This window comes from Diabrotica undecimpunctata, chromosome 3 (assembly GCF_040954645.1).
Source record: "Diabrotica undecimpunctata isolate CICGRU chromosome 3, icDiaUnde3, whole genome shotgun sequence".
Classification (NCBI taxonomy): Eukaryota; Metazoa; Arthropoda; class Insecta; order Coleoptera; family Chrysomelidae; genus Diabrotica; species Diabrotica undecimpunctata.
The window spans coordinates 81,466,147-81,489,867 of NC_092805.1; the positions used below are offsets into that span (position 1 = coordinate 81,466,147).

Genomic DNA, 23,721 nt, shown 5'->3' on the forward strand with positions numbered 1-23,721 from the left:
AAGCACTCTGAACAATTAACTGGTTTTGGCAACTTTGCTGGTCTATGGTCTTTTTTTATCTCATAAGGCAAACCCTCAGCACGCCTCCTTTTTGCGACATTTATTACCCAATCTTTGGGGTTAACTTTTCTCTAACATTTTAGTGGACATACGTCTTTCCATACTTTGTCAAGAAGTAGATTTAATATCCAACTAGCTATTTCAGTTGACACTAAATTGTTCGTGGGTGCACCTATTTCAGTATCTTTTTTCTCATCATTTAGGCTATCAAAGACAGCTGTGTGTAAATCATATAGACTTCCTAGAGAGAGCGATCCCTCTTCACTTAGCTGATATGTGGGGTCTACATCTGAAAAGTCGCTATCAAAAATGGATTCCATCATTGAAACTATATGGTTCTCAGAATCATCAAGAATTGAACTGCTGTCTTCAGTTATTCTATCTGTGTATGTGTTATAAAGATCATTTATGGGTTTAGCTTAGTAACCATTTCTAAATTTTAACTCAACCCGTTTTCAGGTAGAATGAAGTAAGTGTACTTAAAGGTTTTTACTAGTCGATATGAAAGAGAAATTTTAATAAATCATACACGTAAAATGTATTAATGACACTTATCACCTTTTTACTGAATATGGTTTGCAGTAGTAGAAATATATTGTTGTCCGGCATAATAACATATGTGGGCTTACTTTGTTTTACATGCAACAGAACTTTAATTTTATGGAAGTAAGTAGCGATATATTGTTTTATTTGAAAATGAAAAGTTGATTAGGTGTACTTATTTGTTTATTACACAAATTATCTGCTGAATGGTAAGTCGTATCATTTATTGGGTTTTACCTGTATGTAGAGCGGAAAAAGCTGAGAATTTTGGTATACTTAACTCAATATTTTAAAATTTGTCATTTATCTGGTTTTCGCAGTATACCGACGATATATCATGTCAATAAAGAATAACAACCATTTAATGCTAAATTATCTTTAAAAAAACACTGATTTATCTCCAAGACTTTTATGTACTATATAGACTATAATATATTATATTTGTATTTCTTTTATAGGAAAAGAATATTGCCACCCCTGGGCACAGAGTGGCTCTTGCCCATATGGCAAAGGCTGCAAATATTCCAGCACTCACACTCTTATAAGTCCATCAAAGCAGAGAGCAGCCAAAACACAGAGAAGACATGTAAAAGATGGACATAAAAGATCACAACATGAAGAGTGGGATCAGTGGGACCCAGACGAACTGGAAGATGCAGATCCAGATGATCTAGAGAGAAAAAGACAAGAGCTGCAGAGGGAACTTGAACTACAAATGAAGATGGAGAGCAAAGCCAAGAAAAAAGAAAAGAAGGTATAAAGTAATGGAATATTTAAAGGAAAAATTAATATTTTTATCTTTTTTATAGAAAGAAAGCAGTCCTAGTACTGATACTACCAGTACTACTACAGATTCTTCAACTTCAAGTGATGATTCAAGTAGCACAAGCTCCAGCTCTGCTGAAGCAAGGAGAAGGAAATTGAAAAAGATAAAGGCTAAAAGAAGTAGCTCAACTTCTTCTGAAGAAAGAGGTAGAAGTAAACACAAGTCAAAAATTAAGAGAACATCTAAATCAACAATAAGGGATAAATCAAAAAAAGGTAAGAAATTAATAATTTTTGAATTGAATACTTGAGTGGAAAGGGGGATTATGTGATACTAGCACTGAGACCCATCCTAGGAAGGGATGAATAGGTGAAATTAAGCATTAAAAAATTACTACAATGGAATGCATTTATTTAAGAATAAGAAAACTCCCAATTTTTTATCTAAACTTTTTGGTAAATTTATGACCACTGTAAAATTCTATTCCTTTTCTATGAATTTCATTTACAAATAAAATCTCATTTCCAAAAGCTTAACAGGTTAAAAATTGATTTAACATCTATTTAAAAAATTATGTACTTGTACTTGTAGCAATGCAGTAATAAAAGTACCACAATAACTTACCTACTGTAGATCTGTAAATAGGTGGTGTAAGTATATTAATTAATTAGATTATTTCAGTAGAATATAAATAGTTTAAAATTTTATAAACTGTTAAATATAATAATTGGAATATTAATATATGTGGATTATTATATTTAATAATATACATTTAATTATATTAAAAGCCTAAGCCCTCGCTCACACAGATAGGGGTCAGGCATTCTGAGCTCTGTGTTCAGAGTTCTCCATTTTTTTTTTGAGTTCTGGGGGCACACATGCAGCTGTCAACTAACAGAGTTCCAGTTTCTTTCCAAATATTGAACCTCAAATATTTACTCGGGTAGTTCTTCATCTGATGAAGAAGAGTTTTGTTGAGTAATAGCATTACTATAAACATTTTATTATTGCAAGTTTTGGTAAGTAGAAGAAAGAATCATATAATCTGCATTTGAATCCTAAAGTGTATATGCTATAATCCCATCATAGTTGGTAAATTCTTGAGAAGTTTGAGATTCTTCTTGAACTGCTTGTGATGTCAATGAAGAAAGACTAGAAGATAATCAATTTGAATATATCTACAGATATCTGTTCTGTTCTGTTGATGATTGGAATGTAACACCAGAACACTGGTCTTAAAAGAAATAATCTTAACATTATCAAGTCTGTAGTTTACGTCTTCTTTGAATATTCATAAAATATTATTATCCTAAAAGGTTTTTCAAATGGTCAAGTATTATAAATTCTTTTTATTATAGAACTAATTCAAAAAATATGTTTTGACAACAATAAGTCTTTCATTTCGGTCCAACTTGAATAATATCAAAATATTTATATCTTAAATTTCAGGTAGTAAATAAAAATCTTTTAACAATATCCTACAATATGACAAGCGGTCTCGAACCGTCTTTACTATTAGCTAATTATTGCAATAGGTAATAAAATTATTTCAATTTGAATATTTCTTACCCATTCTGTGAAATATGATAACAATTCTATTGTATTTACTAAAACTCAATTCTACGGTTTTTTTCCTATTTTTCAAATAGGTTTATCAGCAGCTGTAGTAATTCACACAATTAAATTCTTAAAGAAAATAAATTAAAATACGCTGCTAAAAACTATCGTACACAAATACGGCGAAAGGGAATCCTAAGTAAATTCCTGTAGTGCGTGCCTGTGTAAAAAGGTGCAGATTTGTACGGCTCCCGCAGTGAAGCATAAAACTTTTAAATGTATTGTAAATTTTGATATAATATGCTTAACTCTTTTCTATAGGCAACATGCAATACGTAAGCAGTATCTGATGCATACGGTTTCCGCAGCGAATGCCGAAAACGGGTACGCGTATTTAGCCGGTTCCCGTTGTACGGGCACGAAATTATTTTACGTGTATATCCGGTTCCCGCAGTGAAAAGGTTAAGATGATTTACTGGTGAAAGATCTGTTGATTGTAATTTTGTCATCATTTTAGGTATAAAACACCATTACCCCCTGCTGCTTCCAATTCATACCAAGCAAATAATGTTGGTATATTTAGTTTTAGCATAGCTTGCATTCTGAGTGGGAGGAGTAGAAAGAAATGATTTACCTCATCCACTGTTCTTTGTTTCTTTTCTTCTTGTAGTGCCTATCCATTTAGGATGTTGGCGACCATCATGGCAATCTACATTTTGCAAACTGTGGCTCTGAAAAGATTTGTGGTTGTTGTGTTGAACCACATACATAGATTTTACAGCCAGAAAATTCTTCGCCTTCCTGGTCCCCGTTTTCCTTCTACTTTGTCTTGAAGAATTAACCCATATCTTTTGCTGTTCCTCATGACGTAACCGAGGTATTCAATTTTGTTTCTTTCACTTGTTTTTAACTTGTAGGTATTCCACTATCTTCTTACTATTATTTTGTTGTTACTTATTCTTAGATTTTCTTTTTGCAAGAAACATTTTCCAGTAGGGCCTCACAGACTTCCGATTCGCTCTGTTGAGTTTACTTCTCCCTTAGTTTCTTCAGTCTAACTAATACTGATATTTGATTCAGTTGTCCGTCCAAAGTTAAAATCGTTCATAAATCTCATTAGACTGACTGTATTTGAGTATTTTTCTGGAACTTATTGTTTTTGTCCTTGAGATTTTTCCATTTAATAATCCAGTGTTTACCTGAAATAAATGTTTTTATTGGTTATATAAAACTTACAGACACATGGGAAGACATTAGTCGAACTTCTCCTTAAATACACATGTAGATCTTAAAAAGTTGGCAACCAATTGAATATTTCCAGACCTGACCTATTACCAGGGAGAGAACAAAAAAGGATGACATTTTTATTGGAGTTTCCTGAAGTTTCCTAAATGAAACAGCTATTTAAGATCAAAGAAAACTAAAATACAAGAAAAGACTCAGTAGTGCAAAATGTATTGTAGAGAGTTCTTTCAGAATTTTGGCTCTCAGAACCTGTGTAAATATTGTTATCTAACTTAATTTCTGCTAGTAAACTTACATAACTACTATATATTCACATTTTGTTCACATTTTAATGGACATTCTGTGATGATTGAATTCATTTATAATTTAGAAAATAACAAGTAACATTGTTTTATTCAGCTTATTTTTCTTTTTAATTTTACCAATTAATTACTGTAAAAAATATTGTTATATTGATTGCTATTAGTAACTTTAAGCTGGATGGTCAAGTTAATGCTTCTACTTCTGCTTCTTCACATGTGTCCAGTACAGAGTTAGGTATATTAAAATTTCCAATAATAAAAAAAATCTATATTATCAAAAACAATATTTTCAACAGATTTTAAAAAAGTATTAAAAGAAAATTATTATTATAGAAACAGAAAAATATATGTACATACATCATAATAGCTTATCTTTCTGATATTTAATTTTTATCATTAAACGCTCCATTTCATTATGTATCTTAAAATTAATAAATTTGATGGTCATATTTTTCTTTACTGCAATGGTCAATCCATCACCATGTATTTCAACATTATCTCTGTCTCTTCTGGCTTCGTTGTACCTATTGTCAAACAACTCAGCATCTGGAACACAAACATTTAACCATGATTCAGTATATAACAGACCAGGAAAATAAGGTTTTTTGTGACACTGAACCGGTCGGGCAAACGGCAGTTGTTTTGAGTAGAATGGATCTCTGTAACAAAAACCTATATGTTTCTTATATGTATAATAAGGTCAAAAAACTTTAAATTTTCACGTTTTTCGTCTACCAACAAAAAGTGAAGCACTTAAAACTAATTTAAGAGTAATAAACTTATAGGTCATATAGGTCATACCTTGCCTTATAGGTTTTTATTCTTATTGTTGCTCAGAAAGTTGCAAAATAAGTCAAAAATTTCAATTTCTTATAAATATTAATAACTTTTTAAAAAATTAACTTAGGACCTTCATATTACACGGAATGTTGGGTCTTGTAGTGCTTAAAATAAGATCAAAATTTCAATACAATCGGTCTAATTGTTTAAAGTTAATTTGTTTGATTATCGCAAATTAAATTTTTTAGCAATAATGTAAGTCAGAAAATGATGAAGTTACAATAATTTTACTGATAGCTTATGAAAGAAGAACAATCATTCTATCAACTATATTAAAAAAATAATAATAAAAATTAAATTTATTAATTAGATAATTAATTAGATTTTAAATATGTATTATAAAATCATTTTGCAAAAACATATCAATTTTTTGCTTATAAACAATTACAATAATTTTAAATCTTGCCTGTATGAAAATTATTTTTTCAAACTTGGAAAGCTTGCATTTTTCTACAAATTTGAAAAAGGAAAAAGTTGTCTTAGGAGAATAAGGGACGAAGCTAGTCCCTTTTTTTTTAATTGACAGCAGCTTTGTTTATAACAATTAAGAGATCTAATTAGCGTCATTTGAAATAACATTAGTACTTAAAATTCGAAAAACATTACTTTTTAATGGAATCGTCCACAAAGCTTCAAAATGTGGTCCTATAAATCGGCCGGCTTTGAAACTCATGGCAGCGGGGGAGTGGGAAGGAGCTGTTAAGTGTATCTCTGGTTCTTATTTATGGATTTCGTCGTTCCTTTTTTTAATTTTTATGTACTTTTTTCGTACATTACGAATATGTATTAATTAAATAAATAAATCATCTAATTTGTTCAAACAATTTTTTTATCAATATTTCAGGAAATTTAACAAATTAGTAAGTAAAATAAAAAATTAATATAATAATCATTCTTCTTTTATAAACTATCCGTAGAATTACTGTAACGTCATTATTTTCTGGCTTATATTTTGATTATATTTTAAGCACTACAAGACCCAATATTCTATGTAATATGACGGTTCTAACCCTTTCAGTTACAAGTTTTATAGTGTATTTTTATGTATGAGAGAGTAATAAAACAATAAATTATGTATGCAAATCCCTAAACCGTTGATACGGGTGACTCAATGAAAAACAGATATTTGTCAACAAGTTTACAGAAGTATATAGGAAAACAATTTTAAATTGAGTATGACCACCAGGTATAAAGGTTGGAGCAGAATAGAATACAATAGTTGTGAGGATTACTAATCCCTAAATAAGGTTGCCAGTGTCGGAGTGATGGAGGTTAACAGGTACTAATGAATTTGCAAGAAATGTAAGATGTTTATTTTATTGGTTATATATAACTAATAAAAGTTTAATAAGTACCTACCTATTTGCAAAATAAAGTTTATTTCTTTAGATAAAATAAAACGTTTTATTTTATCTATTTGCAAAATAAAGTTTAATTCTTTGCCTATTTGCAAAATAAAGTTTAATTCTTTAGATAAAATAAAACGTTTTATTTTATCTGAAATGAGTGCATTCCACGAAGTAAGGGTTTCAACAATCAAACATTTAATTCTTTAATTCCAGGAATCTACGACAGTAATTGACTAGATAATTACCTTCTAAACTTATTCCACAGAAAATGTGATAGTGGGTTTTTCCATTTTGTATATAGGAAGGTCCAAGTGGCGTATTCAAAATTCTTAACAGTTCACTAAAAGTAGGTACTTCAGTTGCAAGGTGCAGTTTATTGTGTATACTAGTGTTATGGAAAATTTGGAAGTGCCGTGTAAACGCCGAAAAATTGGTCCTCTAACAGTTAATGAAAAAACATTAATATTTAATTGTTTTAAATCATTTACAGACAAACGTTTATGTGAAAGTGTTGATGAGACCGTTGAGTTAGTTAGCAGTACACTTGGTGTTGGGAAATCTACGATTTACAGAGTTATTAAAGAAGAGAAATGTGGTAGTTTTCAAATGCCACGTAATGCTCCAGGGAAACCAAAATTTCAAATAGAATATCATTTTAAAGAAGGACTTCGACGGAAAGTGCATGAATTCTTCTTTAGACAAGAATTTCCAACATTGGATAAAGTTCTTGTCTCAGTTCGAGATGATAAGGATTACCCAGAAATGAGTCGAAGTACGTTATGGAAACTTTTAAAAGAAATAGGCTTCCGCTGGAAAAAGAATCCCAGAAAGTCTATTTTATTAGAAAGAAGCGATATTGTCATATGGAGAAGACATTTTCTAAGAACCATAAAGGAAATGAGAAACCAAAAAAGAAAAATATTTTATCTTGATGAAACATGGATCAACGAGGGTCATACACCAAATAAATTTTGGCAGGATGAAACTGTTACAAGTCAGAGGCACGCTTTTGTAAATAACTTATCTACTGGTTTAAACCCACCATCAGGAAAGGGACGCAGGCTGATAATAGTACACATTGGCAGTTCAGACGGTTTTGTTGAAGGTGGTTTATTAACTTTTGAATCAACTCGTACCGGTGACTACCATGAAGACATGAACGCTGATGTCTTTCAAGAATGGTTCGAACAAATGATAGATCTTCTTCCTAAGAACTGTGTAATAGTAATGGATAATGCAAGTTATCACTCCAGACTTATAGAAGGACTGCCCACAACCAAGTGGTTAAAAAAAGACTTGCAGAATTGGCAGAGTTCAAAAAATATTACGTACCATCCCGGATCTATAAGAAAGGAACTTTATTCGTTGTGTGCCCTTCATAAATAAAAATTTAAAAAATACGAAATTGATGAAATTGTCAAAAATCGTGGAATTACAGTACTTAGATCCCCACCATATCATTGTGGATTAAACCCGATTGAACTGGTATGGGCACAGATAAAGAGTGAAGTTTCAAGAAAAAATACCACTTTTAAAATTCATGATGTTAAACAGTTGTTTTTGGAGGCCGTAAATAATGTAAAACCTGAAAACTGGGAAAAGGCAGTAAATCACACTATTAAAGAAGAGGAAAAAATGTGGAAGCTGGACAATATTACTGATAAAATGATCGAGCCAGTTATTATAAATCTTGGTTCTGAAAGTTCATCTTCTGAATCTGATTTGGATTTGTAACAAGTAGCTGTAAGTTTTATATTAATATTTTTATTCATCTATTTAACATACCTTAGACGGTTTTAAAAACTCTATTTCTCTTTTGTAATTTTTAAAAATTAAAAAAAATGTGAATTTTTTAAAACCCTTTTTAATGTAGGCCAGTCAGTTCTAATATAGTGTGTGATAAAAGAGGTCACTTTTGTTTACATACACATAACACTTTATAACACTGAAATAATTCATTTATTTTTTACAATTATTCAAAGTAATTTTTCAATTAATCTTGAGCACGCCCATGGAGTGGTCGGAGCTACCAGTTAAAATTATGCTAATTACTCTCTCGTTCATAAAAATAAACTATAAAACATAAAATTTGGCTTAACCCTTTTGATTTTTGGTTAATTGAATGCCCTTTAACAAGGACAAAGTTACTTTAGGTAACAGTAAAACCGCAAGAAGAAAGTTAAAAACTGAAATATATTGAATGATCACAAAAATAAAAGGAAATACACAATTATATTATTTTTCATGATATACAGAAAGAAGTTGTTTCAAAGAACGTACGATCTATATATACTACGCAAAAAATCAAGCTTATCAACTCCTCTCATGCTTTGGTTATACAACCTAACAACCTCAAGTTAGAGGGCATTAATATAATATTTTTTATTATTTTTGTACCATCTTTGGCAATTAACCAGTTGTCCTATCCCATCAAAGTTAGAAGCAATAATCACGGGTGCATTATGAAACCATTTCGTGATGACCATTCTTCATACTTTTTGACATCTTAAATTTTTAAAATTAGTCCAATATGAAATATGTCCAGATGATGATGACAAAGTAAATTAGAAGTAATTCAATACTAGAATAAACTAAAATCGAAAAAATTACTCTCACAATATTTATCATCAAATATGTTTGTCCTTCCACAAGCACGTCATTGTCACAAAAATATACAAAGTTTACAAGAACACTTGTAGTGTTTATTTAATTTTAAATAAAAAAGCATAAATTATTAAGGTTCTAGGTACAATCAATCCAATATATATATATATATATATATATATATATATATATATATATATATATATATATATATATATATATATATATATACATCGGACATCGGAATCTGATGATTCTTAATAGTAGGGGAGCTTATGGCTACATTTCTCCTCCCTCCATTAGTTGGGACTTCGTCCTCGAAGTTCTGGTTACTTCGGCTATCGGCTCATCCAATATCTGGATCTGGGCAGGATGCAATTTTTCTCCAAATAGGATTTTGGAAATTCGTTTTCTTTTCCTAATTAGGAAGATTATTAGGAAAGCTAAAATAGTTAAAAATATTATAACAGAAGTGGTACTCAATCCTATTGATAATCGGGGTAGTACGTCTATGGTATCTAGTGGTTGGATTTGGCCATGTGTCTCTGGGATTGTTAATTTTTCGATTTTCATCTCATGGTTTGGTATTAATTTTATTCGAACAATTTTTAGAATGGAAATGTCTAGTGACGTCTTTTTATTAAATTGGATACCTTCAATCATTATTGGTACATCTGTCGTCAAGAGGCTGGTTGAATTAATTTCTATCATCATCATTTCTCATCAGGTGAACTATTCCCAGCAATATGACTTTGCTGGTCTCTTGGAAAAAGTTCTGTGTGATTAATGTTTTTGTGCTATTATCTACATTGGGTATGTTACATTTGGATTGTACATACTTGGAACAAACTATGTTATCGCCTTGTCCTATACAAGTGTCGAACCATTATTATTTGTATAGTAGCTTGCAGGTGGCAGAATCATAACATGATCTTTTTTTGGAATGGGGAAGATTTTATAGGTAGTGTATAGGGATTTTAATTATTATGAGCATTGTATTTGAAGTTACACAAACTAAAGTTTTTGTTGATTCTATAAGTTCATAAGGGCGTTCATTACTATTGGGGATTGAATTTCTGGGATAAATTTTGAGGTTTTCTTTAAGGTCTATTATTTCCTTTAAAGTGAATAATTCTATATTAGAAATATTTAGTTCAGATAAAGTAATGGTTCTAATAAGTTTCATTAGAAATTCGTTTATATTTTGAAGATTTATTATCTCATTGTGTAGAATGATATAGCTGTCAAAATCAGCTGATAATTTGTTAGGTGCAGATATGAGAATTGAATTATCAGAATTTAGTTTTTCTAAAAGTTTATCGAATCTCGCGTTAAAAAAGTTTCCATAAGATATTTGGTTATGAAATTTTTTAATAATTTCATTTTGTTTATTTTCTAAAGAGATTATGTGTGATTTTAATAAGTTTAAGTCAGAGTCGTCTGGATTTCCAGTCACATATTTCGTCTTTTGTTTGTTTTTGTATGTGAGTGTATTGGGAGTACAGTAGCGAGAGAGGTGCATTTTGAAGTGATCTTTGAAATAGCTTGTCGGACTAGCGCCAATAGTTTGGGATAGTTTGTCTAGTGGAATGTGAAGAAATTGTCTGTGATAGTGGGAGATTTCTCTTGATTTGCCTATCTCTTCAGCATAATAACCGTTATTCGGAATCTCCTGAATACTTAGTGGATGGATCAGGGCTAGGATTGTCCTGTGAAAAATTTGGGTCTTGAGTAGGTTTGTCTACATGATTTCGTATTCGTTTTACATATTTAAGGTGAGTGCTTGTTAAATTTTATTTATCTGTTTTACCGATAATTTTTGTTTTGTCTTGTGTTTCTGGATGAATAGTGGAGAAAGGGGCTTGTAGTTTAGACATGTTTTTTCTTAGAAACATATAGGGATTTTATGAGGTCTATTATCTCCGGAATATCTTCGGCATTTTCGATTTGTCTATCTAAAAGTTGTTGTCTTTTTTGTTTTTGTTTATTATATAGTTCTGCAATAAAGGGTTGAAGTTCTTCTTTATGTCTTTGATTATATGTTTCGTATATCGGAAGATCAAAGTCGAAATGTATTTCTTCTGCATAGGGTCCGTACAGAATTGAGAAAGGGGAATAATCTGAGGAACTGTGGATTGATTGGTTGTAAATGAGAATGGCATGTGTTAGAATGTCATCTAACGAATCACTTAGATTTTGGACTTGTAAGGTCCTAAGGTTTTCAATAAGAGTTGAATGAAAGCGCTCTACTGGAGAGTTTGAGGAAGAATTGTTTACTGTTATAAAATGTATTTCGATTTTGTGGATATTTAGGAATTCTTTAATGACTGCGGAATTGAATTCGGTGCCACTGTCGCATACAATCTTTTTTAGATAATTGTGGTGCGAAAAGTAGTGTCTTAATTTATTTAGTATGGAAATGGAAGTTTTGTCGGTGAGCTTACAGCATTGACCGCATTTGGAAAAAGAATATATTATTGTGAGATACAGGTTTTTATAGCAGTGGAATAGATCGATATGTAATATATCAAAAGGTTTTTGATCTAACAACGGTCCTAATTGGGGAAATTTGTAAGGACGCCGTTCGTATTTATTTTTTAGGCAAATTTCGCATTTATTGATAAAATTAGAAATAGTTGTCTACATTGAGAGCCAATAAAATTTTTGTTTTAAGTGTTTGTAAGTTTCAATTATTCCGTTGTGGTTTTCCACGTGATATTTCTTTATGCATTCTATTTGTGGGTTTTCTTCTTTTATGTCCTGAAGTAGTATATTGCAAAATATTGCTTTGACTGTGGAATTTATTTTTTCTTTAAAATAGTTACAGATAAAAGGTAATTCGTGAGGGATTGTTATTGCAAATTTTTGGTTTGGTCTAAGGATATTTTGGAAGGTATTTGCTATTTCTGTTTTCCAATTATTTGTCAAAGTGACAGTGTAACGGTGTTTGTTAAAAATTCTTTTGTATTTTATTTCAAAATTATTTGACTCTGGTTTGACAATAATTTGGTTTGAGGATAAATTAATTGGTTCAGGTGAAATCTCTATTCCTGTGATAGGGTTCTTAACTAATGTATGTTGTGTGTTAGTGCTGTTTTGTAAGTTATCAAAGTCGGCGGGGAAATCGTCAATGTCGAAATTGTCTGGTGGTTCAGCACATTCTGAACTAGAGCTTAGGGCATTTATTTGGACTCGGCTGAGAGCATCAGCGACTTGATTCTCTTTGTCTTTTTTATATTTGACTTCAAAATCATATTCTTCTAGTTTAAGTCTCCATCGGGCTAGTCTAGAAGTGGGGTCTTTAATTTTGTAGATCTATACGAGAGGATTGTGATGTTTCTACAGTGAATTTTTGCACAATTTTTCTAAAGCACAAATATTGAATAACACATATGTGTCTTGTTTCATAATACTTTTGCTACAAATCTAACCTTAAGGTAGGTACACATATGCGAGCCGAAATGTTTGCAAATTGCTCGTGAGCTGTTCGCGAAGAGTTCGTTGAAAATATGTTTATGTTCAGACTATCCAATACCCTAAGTATCTAATAACAAACCGAGAATTAATTTACTTCGTTATTCTAAACATTTCGGTATTTTGTATACATTATCTGTTATTAATTTCTCTCGTTACTTTTAAATAAGCCGCGCTCGTTCAGCAATTTTGTTTAACCGAATGATCTCATCGCACACTTAGCAGAAACAATTTATAGTCTCGAACACCGTCCAAATTTAACTGCGAACATTCTTTGTGTTCGTCCCAAAAACCGACAGGCCGTGGTTCCTGACGAGCAACGAACGAACAGCTCGCAAGCGGTTCGTCCCGTCGTACAAATTAACGAATATAGCGTTCACAAACGGTTCGCGAACAGTTCTGCTCGCATATGTGTATCCGCCTTTAAAGACTCATCATTTTTACAAGAACATCAACGTTGGCCTAATAACCGATATTGTTATAAATATAATAAACACATAGGCAATTTAGTTCAGCATAATATTAGTTCGTTAGATAATCATAATAGTCCTTTTCTTCGAGATGTAATTATAGTTAGTTGTAAGCTGTAACGTAATCATATAAATAAGTAATGTCATCGATAGGTTATTCCGTGTCTATACAAGTAACTAATGAGTGAGACGCATCACAGTTTAATATATTATTTAACCTCTGCGACAAATAAGATGTAGTTCCATAATATACCATAAGATTTGGATATATATCCAACAGAATATATTCAGCCATTATACATTATAGCCACCACGTAGCCCAGAATTTAATCCGCTTGATTCTGGTGTATGGGGCGTATTAAAACTGTCTATAAGAATCCCATTGGCAACCAACTATGGGAAGAAATAAATACTGCAGCAGTTTCTTTAGAACCAATGATGCTATTTAATATGACACGACCTATATATATATATATATATATATATATATATATATATATATATATATATATATATATATATATATATATATATATATATTATATATATAACGAGTTTATTACAGCTGCCGCCGTTTCTCGTAACCTAGCTTCCAACGCTTGCGATCGTTCCAGTCATCTACTTGTAGACCCCTATCTTCCATTACACCTTTTACTTCTTGTCTCCACGATCTTCTTGGTCTTCCCTTTTTCCTGCGGTTGGTGGGGATCCACTGTAACATTCTCTTTGGCCATCGTTGATCATTCATCCTTTCTACATGGCCATACCATTTCAGCCTTTTGCATTCTATAGTTTCCAGGGCGTCAATGTCTATGCCCATACGCTCTCTGATTTCAGTATTCCATTTCTTACTCTATCTCTTCTAGTGAGTTGGCAACATCTTCTCCAATAATTCATTTCCATTGCTTTTATTTTGGATGCGTCATTTTTATTTATTACCCAAAGCTCTGAACCATATGTAGCAATGCTTTCTATGATACTTTTGTATATCCTAATTTTTGTGTTTCGGTGGTTGTTCCAAAGTATACTATTCAGTTGACGTATTGCTGAATTTCCTTGGCCAATTCTAGTAGATATTTCTTTTGTATTCCGACCATTGTTTGTAATGTTTACACTGAGATATTTATAGCTATCAGTATTTTGAATTTGTTTGCTTCCTAGTTTTAAGTACTTTCCTTCACCTCCCACTACTACGTACTCTGTTTTTGATGGATTAATTGATAAGCCCCACTTAGTATATTCTTCATCTATTTTTCGTAACATGTAGTGGATATCATCTTGATCTTCTGCAAGTATTACTTGGTCATCAGCAAAATGCAAGCTGTACAGTGTATGGTCTCCAATTCACATACCCATAGGTTCACATTTTCTTTTCCAAATATCCAGAACCCCCTCCAAATAAATCTTAAAGAGTGTAGGTGCAATGCAGCAGCCTTGGCGAAGTCCTTTGGTCACTTTTATCTTTATTGTCACTTTTTGTCCAATCTTTATTACACTCGTCATATCATCGTACAACTCCCTTACAGCATTAATGTAAATCGGTGGAATATTCTTGTCTTCTAGCACCTGCCATAACTTGGCTAATGGGACACTGTCATACGCTTTTTGAAGATCAATAAATACCATGTGTGTCTCCATATTATGTTCCAATGACACGACCTTTTATGGAATATATTGATAAATGAATTAAAGAAAATGGTGGACATATCGAACACTTACTTTGACAAAAAGTTATGTTATTTAGTTTAACTATTTCTTAATTCGGTTTGTAAACAAAATGTTTTGATTAGGACTTTAATTTAACTTAAAACGTAAAATGTTTGATGTAAAATCCTATTATTCTGTTTTTTGTCAAATCCTATTATTAATTATCCTGCTGATATATTTATTTTATTTAATATTTCGTTAACTATTAACTTTAGTTAAGGGCATTTTATACCAAAATTTAGATTTATTAATGTTTTTGTATATTTTTCCTTCGTTGCCTGAAGTAATTGCCTTAAATCCGAATTATGCAGCTGATTTGTAAAATGCGATTATCTCGAAAACTGTTGAATTTTGAAGTTATTAACAAGTATACCTTTTTTTTTTGTTAAAATAATGTATCTTTTAATATTTTTCGTCACAAATACAGGTAACTCAAAGAGCAAAAAAGTTAAGTGGCGCCCTATCAGCTACATGAAAATGTGCATTAAATTTCTTATATTCAAAAATACCCAGTTGTAAATTTTTGTTCATAAATGTTTACAAACGTGAAAGTTATAGCGAAAAGTAAAATTTTAAATTTGCGCTTTAACACCCTGTATCTTTCTTAATATCAACATTTTATTAAAGCAATTTGGCTTAAATCATAATATTTTAAAGTGTAGAATCTACTGTTTTTTTTTTGTACAATTACTTAAGGACCACCCTATATATATATATATATATATATATATATATATATATATATATAAATGCCACTATTCAGCAATATGATGCTTATTAAGTATATGTCCTCGTAGGAGGACGCTATGACTGGAAGGGTTAAGTTAATTTTTAAAAAAGTTTTAATGTTTATAAAAAAAAACTAAATTTCTGACTTATTTTGCAACTTTCTAAGTCACAAATAAGGATAAAAACATTTAATAACGCTATTTTGAAGGTTTTTATATAACTTATAAGTTTATTACTCTTGAATTTGTGCTTAACCTTATGTCGATACACGAAAAAAATGAAAATTTACCCCAGATAACACACTAGTGTAAAAATCGTGAACTTTGATTCTTAACCCATGAACATTCCGATAATATAGGTCAAGTTTACGAGAGGTTTGTGAAGAGTGTTGTAGCTTTAACTTACTACCGCAGGGCTCATTTGTGGTGGTAAGTTTCGAATTTTTGAATGAAGTAAATGTTTAAATTAAGGATCTTTCCTGATTGATAGCATCCTTCTCTTCACAAAAGATTGAAATTTTAGCAATTTCTGAACATTTGTCACATGTTTTTCACACTTAACGTCTGGAAAATTATGTTGAAACTATGAAAATAATGTTAGCATTTCTTAATTGTTTTATAATTTCATTGTTTTATACAACAAATAGTTGTGATCGTTGGGGTCTGGATATTTGCCACTCTCCACTGTTCATATATTTTGATTTCCCCAGCGCTGGATTTCTTACATTTTTAACTGTTATAATATATTGTATAATATGTGACTGTTTTGTTCTTTCTTTAGGTAGTAAAATAGTAAAGACTAAATCAGTCTCACCCACTCGGCAACGAAAGAAATCTGAAACACCACCAATAAAAACCAAAGCCATATCTAGCTCTAAAAAGTTGAGTTCCGAGAAGTCTCCTCGTCCTCTTAGTCGTACTAGTATTAAAGAGAAACATCGCACTCCGTCGCCAAAACCATCCAAAGACAAAGAACGCGAAAAAGAACGGGAGAGGGAACGTGAACGAGAAAAAGAAAAGGACAAAGAAAGAGAACGCGAGAGAGAAAAAGAGAAAGAACGAGAAAGAGAACGGGAGAAAGAAAGGGAGCGAGCTAAAGAACGCGCTAAAGAGAGAGAACGAGAAAAAGAGAAGGAACACAAGAAAAAAGAGATAATTAGATCACCGAAACGGGACAATAGGTCGATAAAAGACATCAGAAAAAGAGATACACCCGATTCTGCTCATCCTAAAGATAGAAAGTTGTCGCCTGGAAGAAGTAAGGGTGGTGGAAGAAGAGATCACAAGAGTCCCATGAAAGATGAGAGAAGAACTGATCGGAGGGATGATCGAGGCAGGTAAGACAGTATGTTTTTATTGCGCATTTTCATTCGTTGGTTTCTTCATCTCAACGTAAATATATTAGATGTCAATATAAATATGTTATGCTCAAAATAAGAAATTTTCTAAATTTCTTTTATCTATTTCCACTTCATCCAAATTTTGGTGTACTTTTAAGGTATGCGACTAACTCAGTTTTAGTATATTTTTGCTATATTATCAGTTAACTGGTCCTACTGTATTGTAGAGGTAAAGACATTAGATCAACGGACAGGGGTCCAACTCGCAAAGAGACGACCAAACGCGATTCCCGTGATAGGGAAAGAGAACGTGAGAGAGACAGAGAACGGCGACTAGCAAGAGAAAGGGAGGAGACGCGTGAGAAGGAACGCGAAGAAGCACTGGCGAGATGTCAAGAAAGACAAAGAGAACGGGAGCGACTTAAGAAAGAAGAAGAACAGAGGAGAAGAGAGAGGACTAGGAGGGAAGATAGAGGGTTAGATAAACCTTCAGGTGAGTTTACATATTACGTTATCCATGTCCATGTGTAGTTAGCGGGAATCCCTATCGATACATCGCGTAGTCTTTTCAATTTTGTCCATAGGCAGAGTACACAAATCTGATTATCAGAATTCTAGCATGTGTATTAAAAATTTGATCTGATATTTACGCATAAATTATAATAAAAAGCTTTTTCGTGGGGCAAGTGCGTATTAATAACCCTTCCCAAGGATAATATTTAAATAATATATATTTATCATTTATCTCTATTTTAACTCAGCTGATCGTGTGGAACGTCTTCTTCCGCCAATTGAAGAGCGAGTCCCGCCGTCCCGGAAGGGACACTCCACTGAAAGAGATCGTGATAGAGGACGAGATGTTCGTGGACGAGATCGCAGTACCGACCGGTCACGAAAATCTCCCGATCGACGTGGCGACATGGATAAGGATCGATCATATGATAGGGGCTATGATAATAGGTAAGTTTTCCACGTTCTTAAAAACAGACAGAACCGAAATTGAAAAGTCAATTATAGCATTTTCAAATTTGTAGTATTGTGTGAAGTTTTAATTCACGTATTTTAAATTCCATCCTGTATAAGGTTTTGATTATCGTTTTAAAGTATTTCGGAGAAAAACACTTTAGTGTCTTTTCGAAATTTAATTGTTTATTTTCAAATTGCCTTGGGTAAAACGCTTTCTGAGTAATAATTGTGTCTTAAAACGCCAATTGAAATAAACAAAATCGAATCATTTGTTTGCATTGGAAACTGTCGCTAACCACGTAAAAGTGGTTGTAGACATTTGCCAGACGTCCCTTGCCAGATCCCTCTAATCGCAAACAATCGTTCGCGATGTAGAAATAATGAGAGCGGGGGCGGCTTAATATTTCCACCTGCTTGTTTATGCGAGTGTGAGGAATTCATCAATTTGTACTCTGGGAAGCAGCCCTTGTATTAAAAGAACCCGCAGAGACTACAGTCAAATCTTGTATAGTGAAACAAAGAAATTCACAGTAAACTTTTACTTTTTTTATTCTACTTCAGAAGATAATTACTAAGCTGAATATTTCCGTATGGTGGTTGATACAAAGAAGGAAATATACGTGTTATTACTTTTATTTTCCTTCTATATGTACTTAGTGCAGTGCAGTGCTACAGTGTTTTTTTTAGTGAGCTGTGTCCCTTAATTTTTTTGTATGTGTTATCGCCTTTGTTTTTTATATAAAACACCAAATTTGTATGTACAGCAGATATTAATAGGAGAGAATGGCAATGACCACGGTAAATTCTAATTTTTTTTTAAATAACATTCAATATTAAGATCATTTTTAACTATTTTACCAGGTCATCGAGAGAAATTTGTACTAAACTTTTTAGGAAGATGTAAGAAGGTATTAATTTGTAATGGACATTTCTGTTTGTAAGATCTAAATTAATATGTCCATTTAAATCTATGTTTCGGCTAATAATAAATATAGCTTGTATGTAACAACATAATATTTTTGATTTCTCTAACGATCTTTTTTCTTATTGGACCACATAAATAAATGCTGGGTTTAATTTAAATAAAAATATATTCAAAATAAATAAAATAAAAGTATATCCTAGATAAAATGTATAATTAAATTCAAATGTCACTGTTTAATAGCGAAAATAAATATAATTGAAAAATGAACATTGAAAATTAACACTTTTCTGTTGCTAGTAACAGTTTCTCAGTTCTTTGTAAATTGCAACAGAAATGGACTTCCGGAGAAGAGCAGCAAGCAAATCAAGAAGAGATCGGATACCAAATGTACATGTACAGAGAATGCCAGATGACAGGATTCCGAAACAGATTTTGACGTGGACACCACAAGGAAGAAGAAAAAGAGGAAGGCCGAGAAGAAGCTGGAGAGAGGGAATTGAAAAAGAACTAGAGGAAAGAGAAATCCCTCCAGGCCTATGGTTAAATAGAGAAGAATGGCGGTTAGGAGCCGGAAGGCGTCGGAGAACGCTGTGAACCGATAGTAGTAGTAGAAAATTAACACTTAGTCACGGAACGGGTCTTAAATCAACACTCTAAAACTGGTTGGAGCTCCCACTAGATTAACACTAGCAGAAGCAGCTGGCCTTCGGTCAATACCGTAGGGCCAGTCGAGCTGTTCCCAAATAAACACTCTGATAGAACTCCTAGGTCGGTAGGCCTTTGGTTAACACCCAAAGGCCCGGTGGAGTTTCCACCAAATCAGCACTCTGGCGGAACTCTATTCTCTCGATGGAAGTTCAATTTAGCGGTGGGAGTGAGTGCGTACATAGCAGATATAAGCCGGCGGCGATACCTGGCGATGCACATCGTCTTTGGGAAAAAAATGTAGCATCCATTTTTTTTGTGATCCAACGGCGTGATCCAAATAACGGTGTGGACTTTGTCGGCTAGGCGATAGCCTACTTCGTAAACTGGTCTTTGATGATGGTCAAGAAGATGCTCCCCTCTGTAGATCTTGGGCATGGCTCCACCAAATCAATTGGGACATTGTTCCAAGGCTTTTCTACAGTGGATGGTTACATTTTTCCCGCTAGTTGCATCTACGACTGTTCACACTGAAGGCAGTTTCGTATAGGTTCTAACATAGTTTCTTATAGTTTCTAACAACGTCATGTTTGAACACAGACCAGTATTTTTGTGCTATTCTACAAACGGCTGTTCTCAATTCTTAGCTAGCCTGCTGCTATGCGGCTCCTATTCGGTTCAGTTTTATTCTTTTCTCATTTATATTCAGGTTAGGTTCTTCTTGGGATTCGGTTCCTATTCGGCTCTTATTCGGTTTTTGCTAGGTCTCCGGGATATTTAAAAAAATCTCTTAGAAAATGTAAAATCTTTGACGGTTTTTTGAAGTCTAAGCCGACTTTTTAGGCTTCCTGTGGTAATTCCATTTTTAGCAGGCGATATATCCACGATGTACCTATCGTGACACCGGTTACTGACTCTGTGTCTGTTGTTACTGTACGAAGCCATGGTATAATAAAGGACAAAGGTAACATATTGCGCACGCCGAATGACCGTCGGCCAGGGAGTGACGTCACCCACAGCGTAATCAGTTAGAAACTAGCATTTTCTCACAGTTATATTTTTAATTTTTACGATATGCGTTGTGCGGTTTTTGGCTGATCCTTTGATAACAAGAAATCGTTGCCCTGACACTAGGTTTTTTCGTTTCCCTATAGAGGAAAATCTAATTAAACAATGGGTGCATGCCACCGGTAGGCGGCAACCCAAAGACGGCTCATATTTGTTCAAAACATTTTACAGAGACTGACTTTTATGTAAATCTTAAGCATCAACTGTTGAATTATCGTCCGAAAAATTATCGGGGCTTGAAAAAAGATGTTGTTACCAACAAGAATTTGCCTATGATGAAACCTGCGGTCTGGTAGAGTAGAAGCGCAAAATAAATTTTGCAAAGAATATCTGACATAATTTCAACAATGCGAGTTAAAGGCAAGAAATCATTGCTTTCGTTCCAAAAAGGTAACACAATATATCAAAGTATAAAAACACATTTATAACATTTTCCAAAACATTGTAGGTATTCTTATATCAAAAAAGGCTTTGCAGTTGCTGCTTGAAGATGCAGGTAAACGATATAATATAAACTGCCTTTTGACGAGGCGCTTAAACCAAGATCCCTTGGAAATTTTTTTTTTAAGAGCGAAAGGTGGTTTAAACGATCATCCAACTTCTTAAGATTTTAAATACCGACTGCGTTCTTATTTAATGGGAAAAAACGAAGGTGCCTTTTTAAATTACTGTAATGTAGAAGATGATGGTACTCCTACAATAACTATTAGCATTAGGTAGTATGGTAGAAAAGCTTGCTTAAAAAAAAAATCATTAACACCAATCCTACGGATGGAGATGACAAAGTCCTCTGTAAAGAACTTGATGATTTAGGATATGATGGACTAGGACATTTAGGAGGATTTATTTGTAGCAAAGCTTAAACGCAAGTTACCAAATTTAACTAACCAAAGTCGACGTCTTACGCCTGGACGAATCATTTGACAGAAGGTGGACTATATAAACCTAACATATTTATGGCTCATTTGGAAAAACTGGAGATATCATATTTACTGGCAAGCAATATATTTTAAGTCTGTTGTCCGCAAGTGTTAATATTGATTGTCCTCAAGATGCTAAGAAAATATTTTTTCGGTTGCGTGTGTACTTCCGTATAAAAGATTTTAATAAAAAAATTGTTTTAGCCACGTACTAATAAAAGAAAATAAAAAAAACTATCGCATAATGTATATAGTTTTATATTTTTAAACGTAAATTGCTTAAAAACTGTTTTATATAGTTATTTAGCAAGAATATTAACGCGATCGTAATATTTATTTTGAAAATTGGCATCGGACTTCTGGGACTGTTGTTTTATTTAAGAGGGAAGGCGCAAAATTTCGGGTCAATGCTTTTTAAATGCATTCATTTTTTTCGAATCCTGAGAAAACTAATAAGTATTTTGGAAAAATTTAAACGCAGAATGAAAGATTACATTATTGCCGAGGGCCGAAAGTCCCTGAAAACTTCTATAATGTTTATTTTAATAAGTTACAGGGGTGAAAAAGAAGAGAAAATTTAGTGTGATTTTTAATCTCAAATATCTCATTTAAAAATACTTATTGTTTATTCTAAGGGACTTTCGGCCCTCGGTAATAATGTAATCTTTCATTCTGCGTTTAAATTTTTCAAAAATATTTATTAGTTTTTTCAGGATTCGAAAAAAATGAATACCATGTCCGTGGTGATATTTTCCAAATCGAATATTTGCTATCTTTGTCATACACCTCACTCAGTCGAACTGAATGTGGTGGCAAGTCGACTAAATATTTGACACGGCTTCAGGAATATTTTGAGTTGTTTATTAAATAATATTGATAGCGTATTTGATAAATAATTGATTTAAGACGTGAAATTAATAAAAAGTTATTTATTGTTTATTATTTATGGAAGATCCAAGTATTTTAAGTCATTAAAGTTCAAAAAGTAGTATTTTATAAGAGTTTGTTTTCATAATCGTAAATGCGAGTTTAACAATAAACTAAAGTACACATGGTGTAGATATCACAAAATAGGAAGGTGGCGCATGACAATATTTTGAGTGAATTATTCAATTTTGACTTCATATTATAATAAAGATGATTATTAAAAGTTTTGCTTTTCATGGAGAGGTTTAACGCTTTTTTTTTGAAGAAAAATAATAAAATGATATTTTGGGCTACACATCTACACATTTTTTGTTTATTTTTTTTTAGATTGTAAAGATTAAAACACTGGGTTCAATGTATATTCATTGTTTATTTAAAATATTTATCTTGGACTATATCAATGGTACATTTAAGACTTAAAACTAAATTTATATAAAATTGTTTTTTTATTTATATACAAGAGAGTGGTTACATAGGCCTCTAAAAAATACATAGTAACTACAGACTGTTTCAAGTTAAGAATTCACAACTGAACAGATAGGCCAGTGCATTTCTTACGGGCGTATGTTGCCAATAGTTCACGGGACTATGCAGGGCCGGCCGAAATAACCCATTCTTTATTTATATTCAAATTTTTATTTATATTTTCCAATGTTAATCAAATTTATTTTAAAAAGATAGGTACGTATCTATTTAATAAGCTTAACGACTACAATTACTTATAAATATGGTTACATTTTCAGGGAAGTGATTTTAAAGATTATTAGAAAAATGTCTTTATTAGTGGTTAAAATATTAGGTTTTACGCAATTGGTTAATTATTATGGCACAGGTAATTCTGACAGCTTAGGTGTCAACTCTCAAAATTATTTATAAAATATTACTTTCACAATGGTTAATAAATAGAAAGCAATAATAATTAAGATATTGTGCTTAAACTTCCATTATCGGGCAAGCCGGGCTAACAGGCCCTAACAGTAAACAATATTGATTACTTTATAATTGACTATTAATAGTTTTCTAATTCTCTTTATGTACTTAGTCATTCCAAACAATAGTGTCATTTGGAAAGCACATTTGGAAAGCAGACAGATTTATGAGTTATAGATAAATGAGCGGTATGTTTTTCAAAATAGTGTAATTAGGTGAAGTGGAGATTATATGTTTGTCTGTATACATAAGCCCAAACTGCCCGATTACGTTTTTAAATTCTTCTGCCCGGACAAGGGTTAAGGCATAACCATCGCGCACTCAAATCTCAAGTGTAAAAAATTATATTGTTAAA

At 32.3% G+C, this 23,721-nt stretch overlaps 1 protein-coding gene across 1 annotated transcript in view; it reads left to right on the top strand.

Annotated features, from left to right (window-relative positions):
* Window positions 1–23,721, top strand: part of LOC140436959 (uncharacterized) — an 83,221-nt gene that overhangs the window by 4,482 nt on the left and 55,018 nt on the right. Inside the window, exons 2-6 of the mRNA XM_072526144.1 lie at window positions 1,062–1,357; window positions 1,413–1,644; window positions 16,427–16,982; window positions 17,213–17,478; window positions 17,747–17,945. Coding sequence (XP_072382245.1) covers window positions 1,062–1,357; window positions 1,413–1,644; window positions 16,427–16,982; window positions 17,213–17,478; window positions 17,747–17,945 — 1,549 coding nt within the window. The remainder of the gene's footprint in view (window positions 1–1,061; window positions 1,358–1,412; window positions 1,645–16,426; window positions 16,983–17,212; window positions 17,479–17,746; window positions 17,946–23,721) is intronic.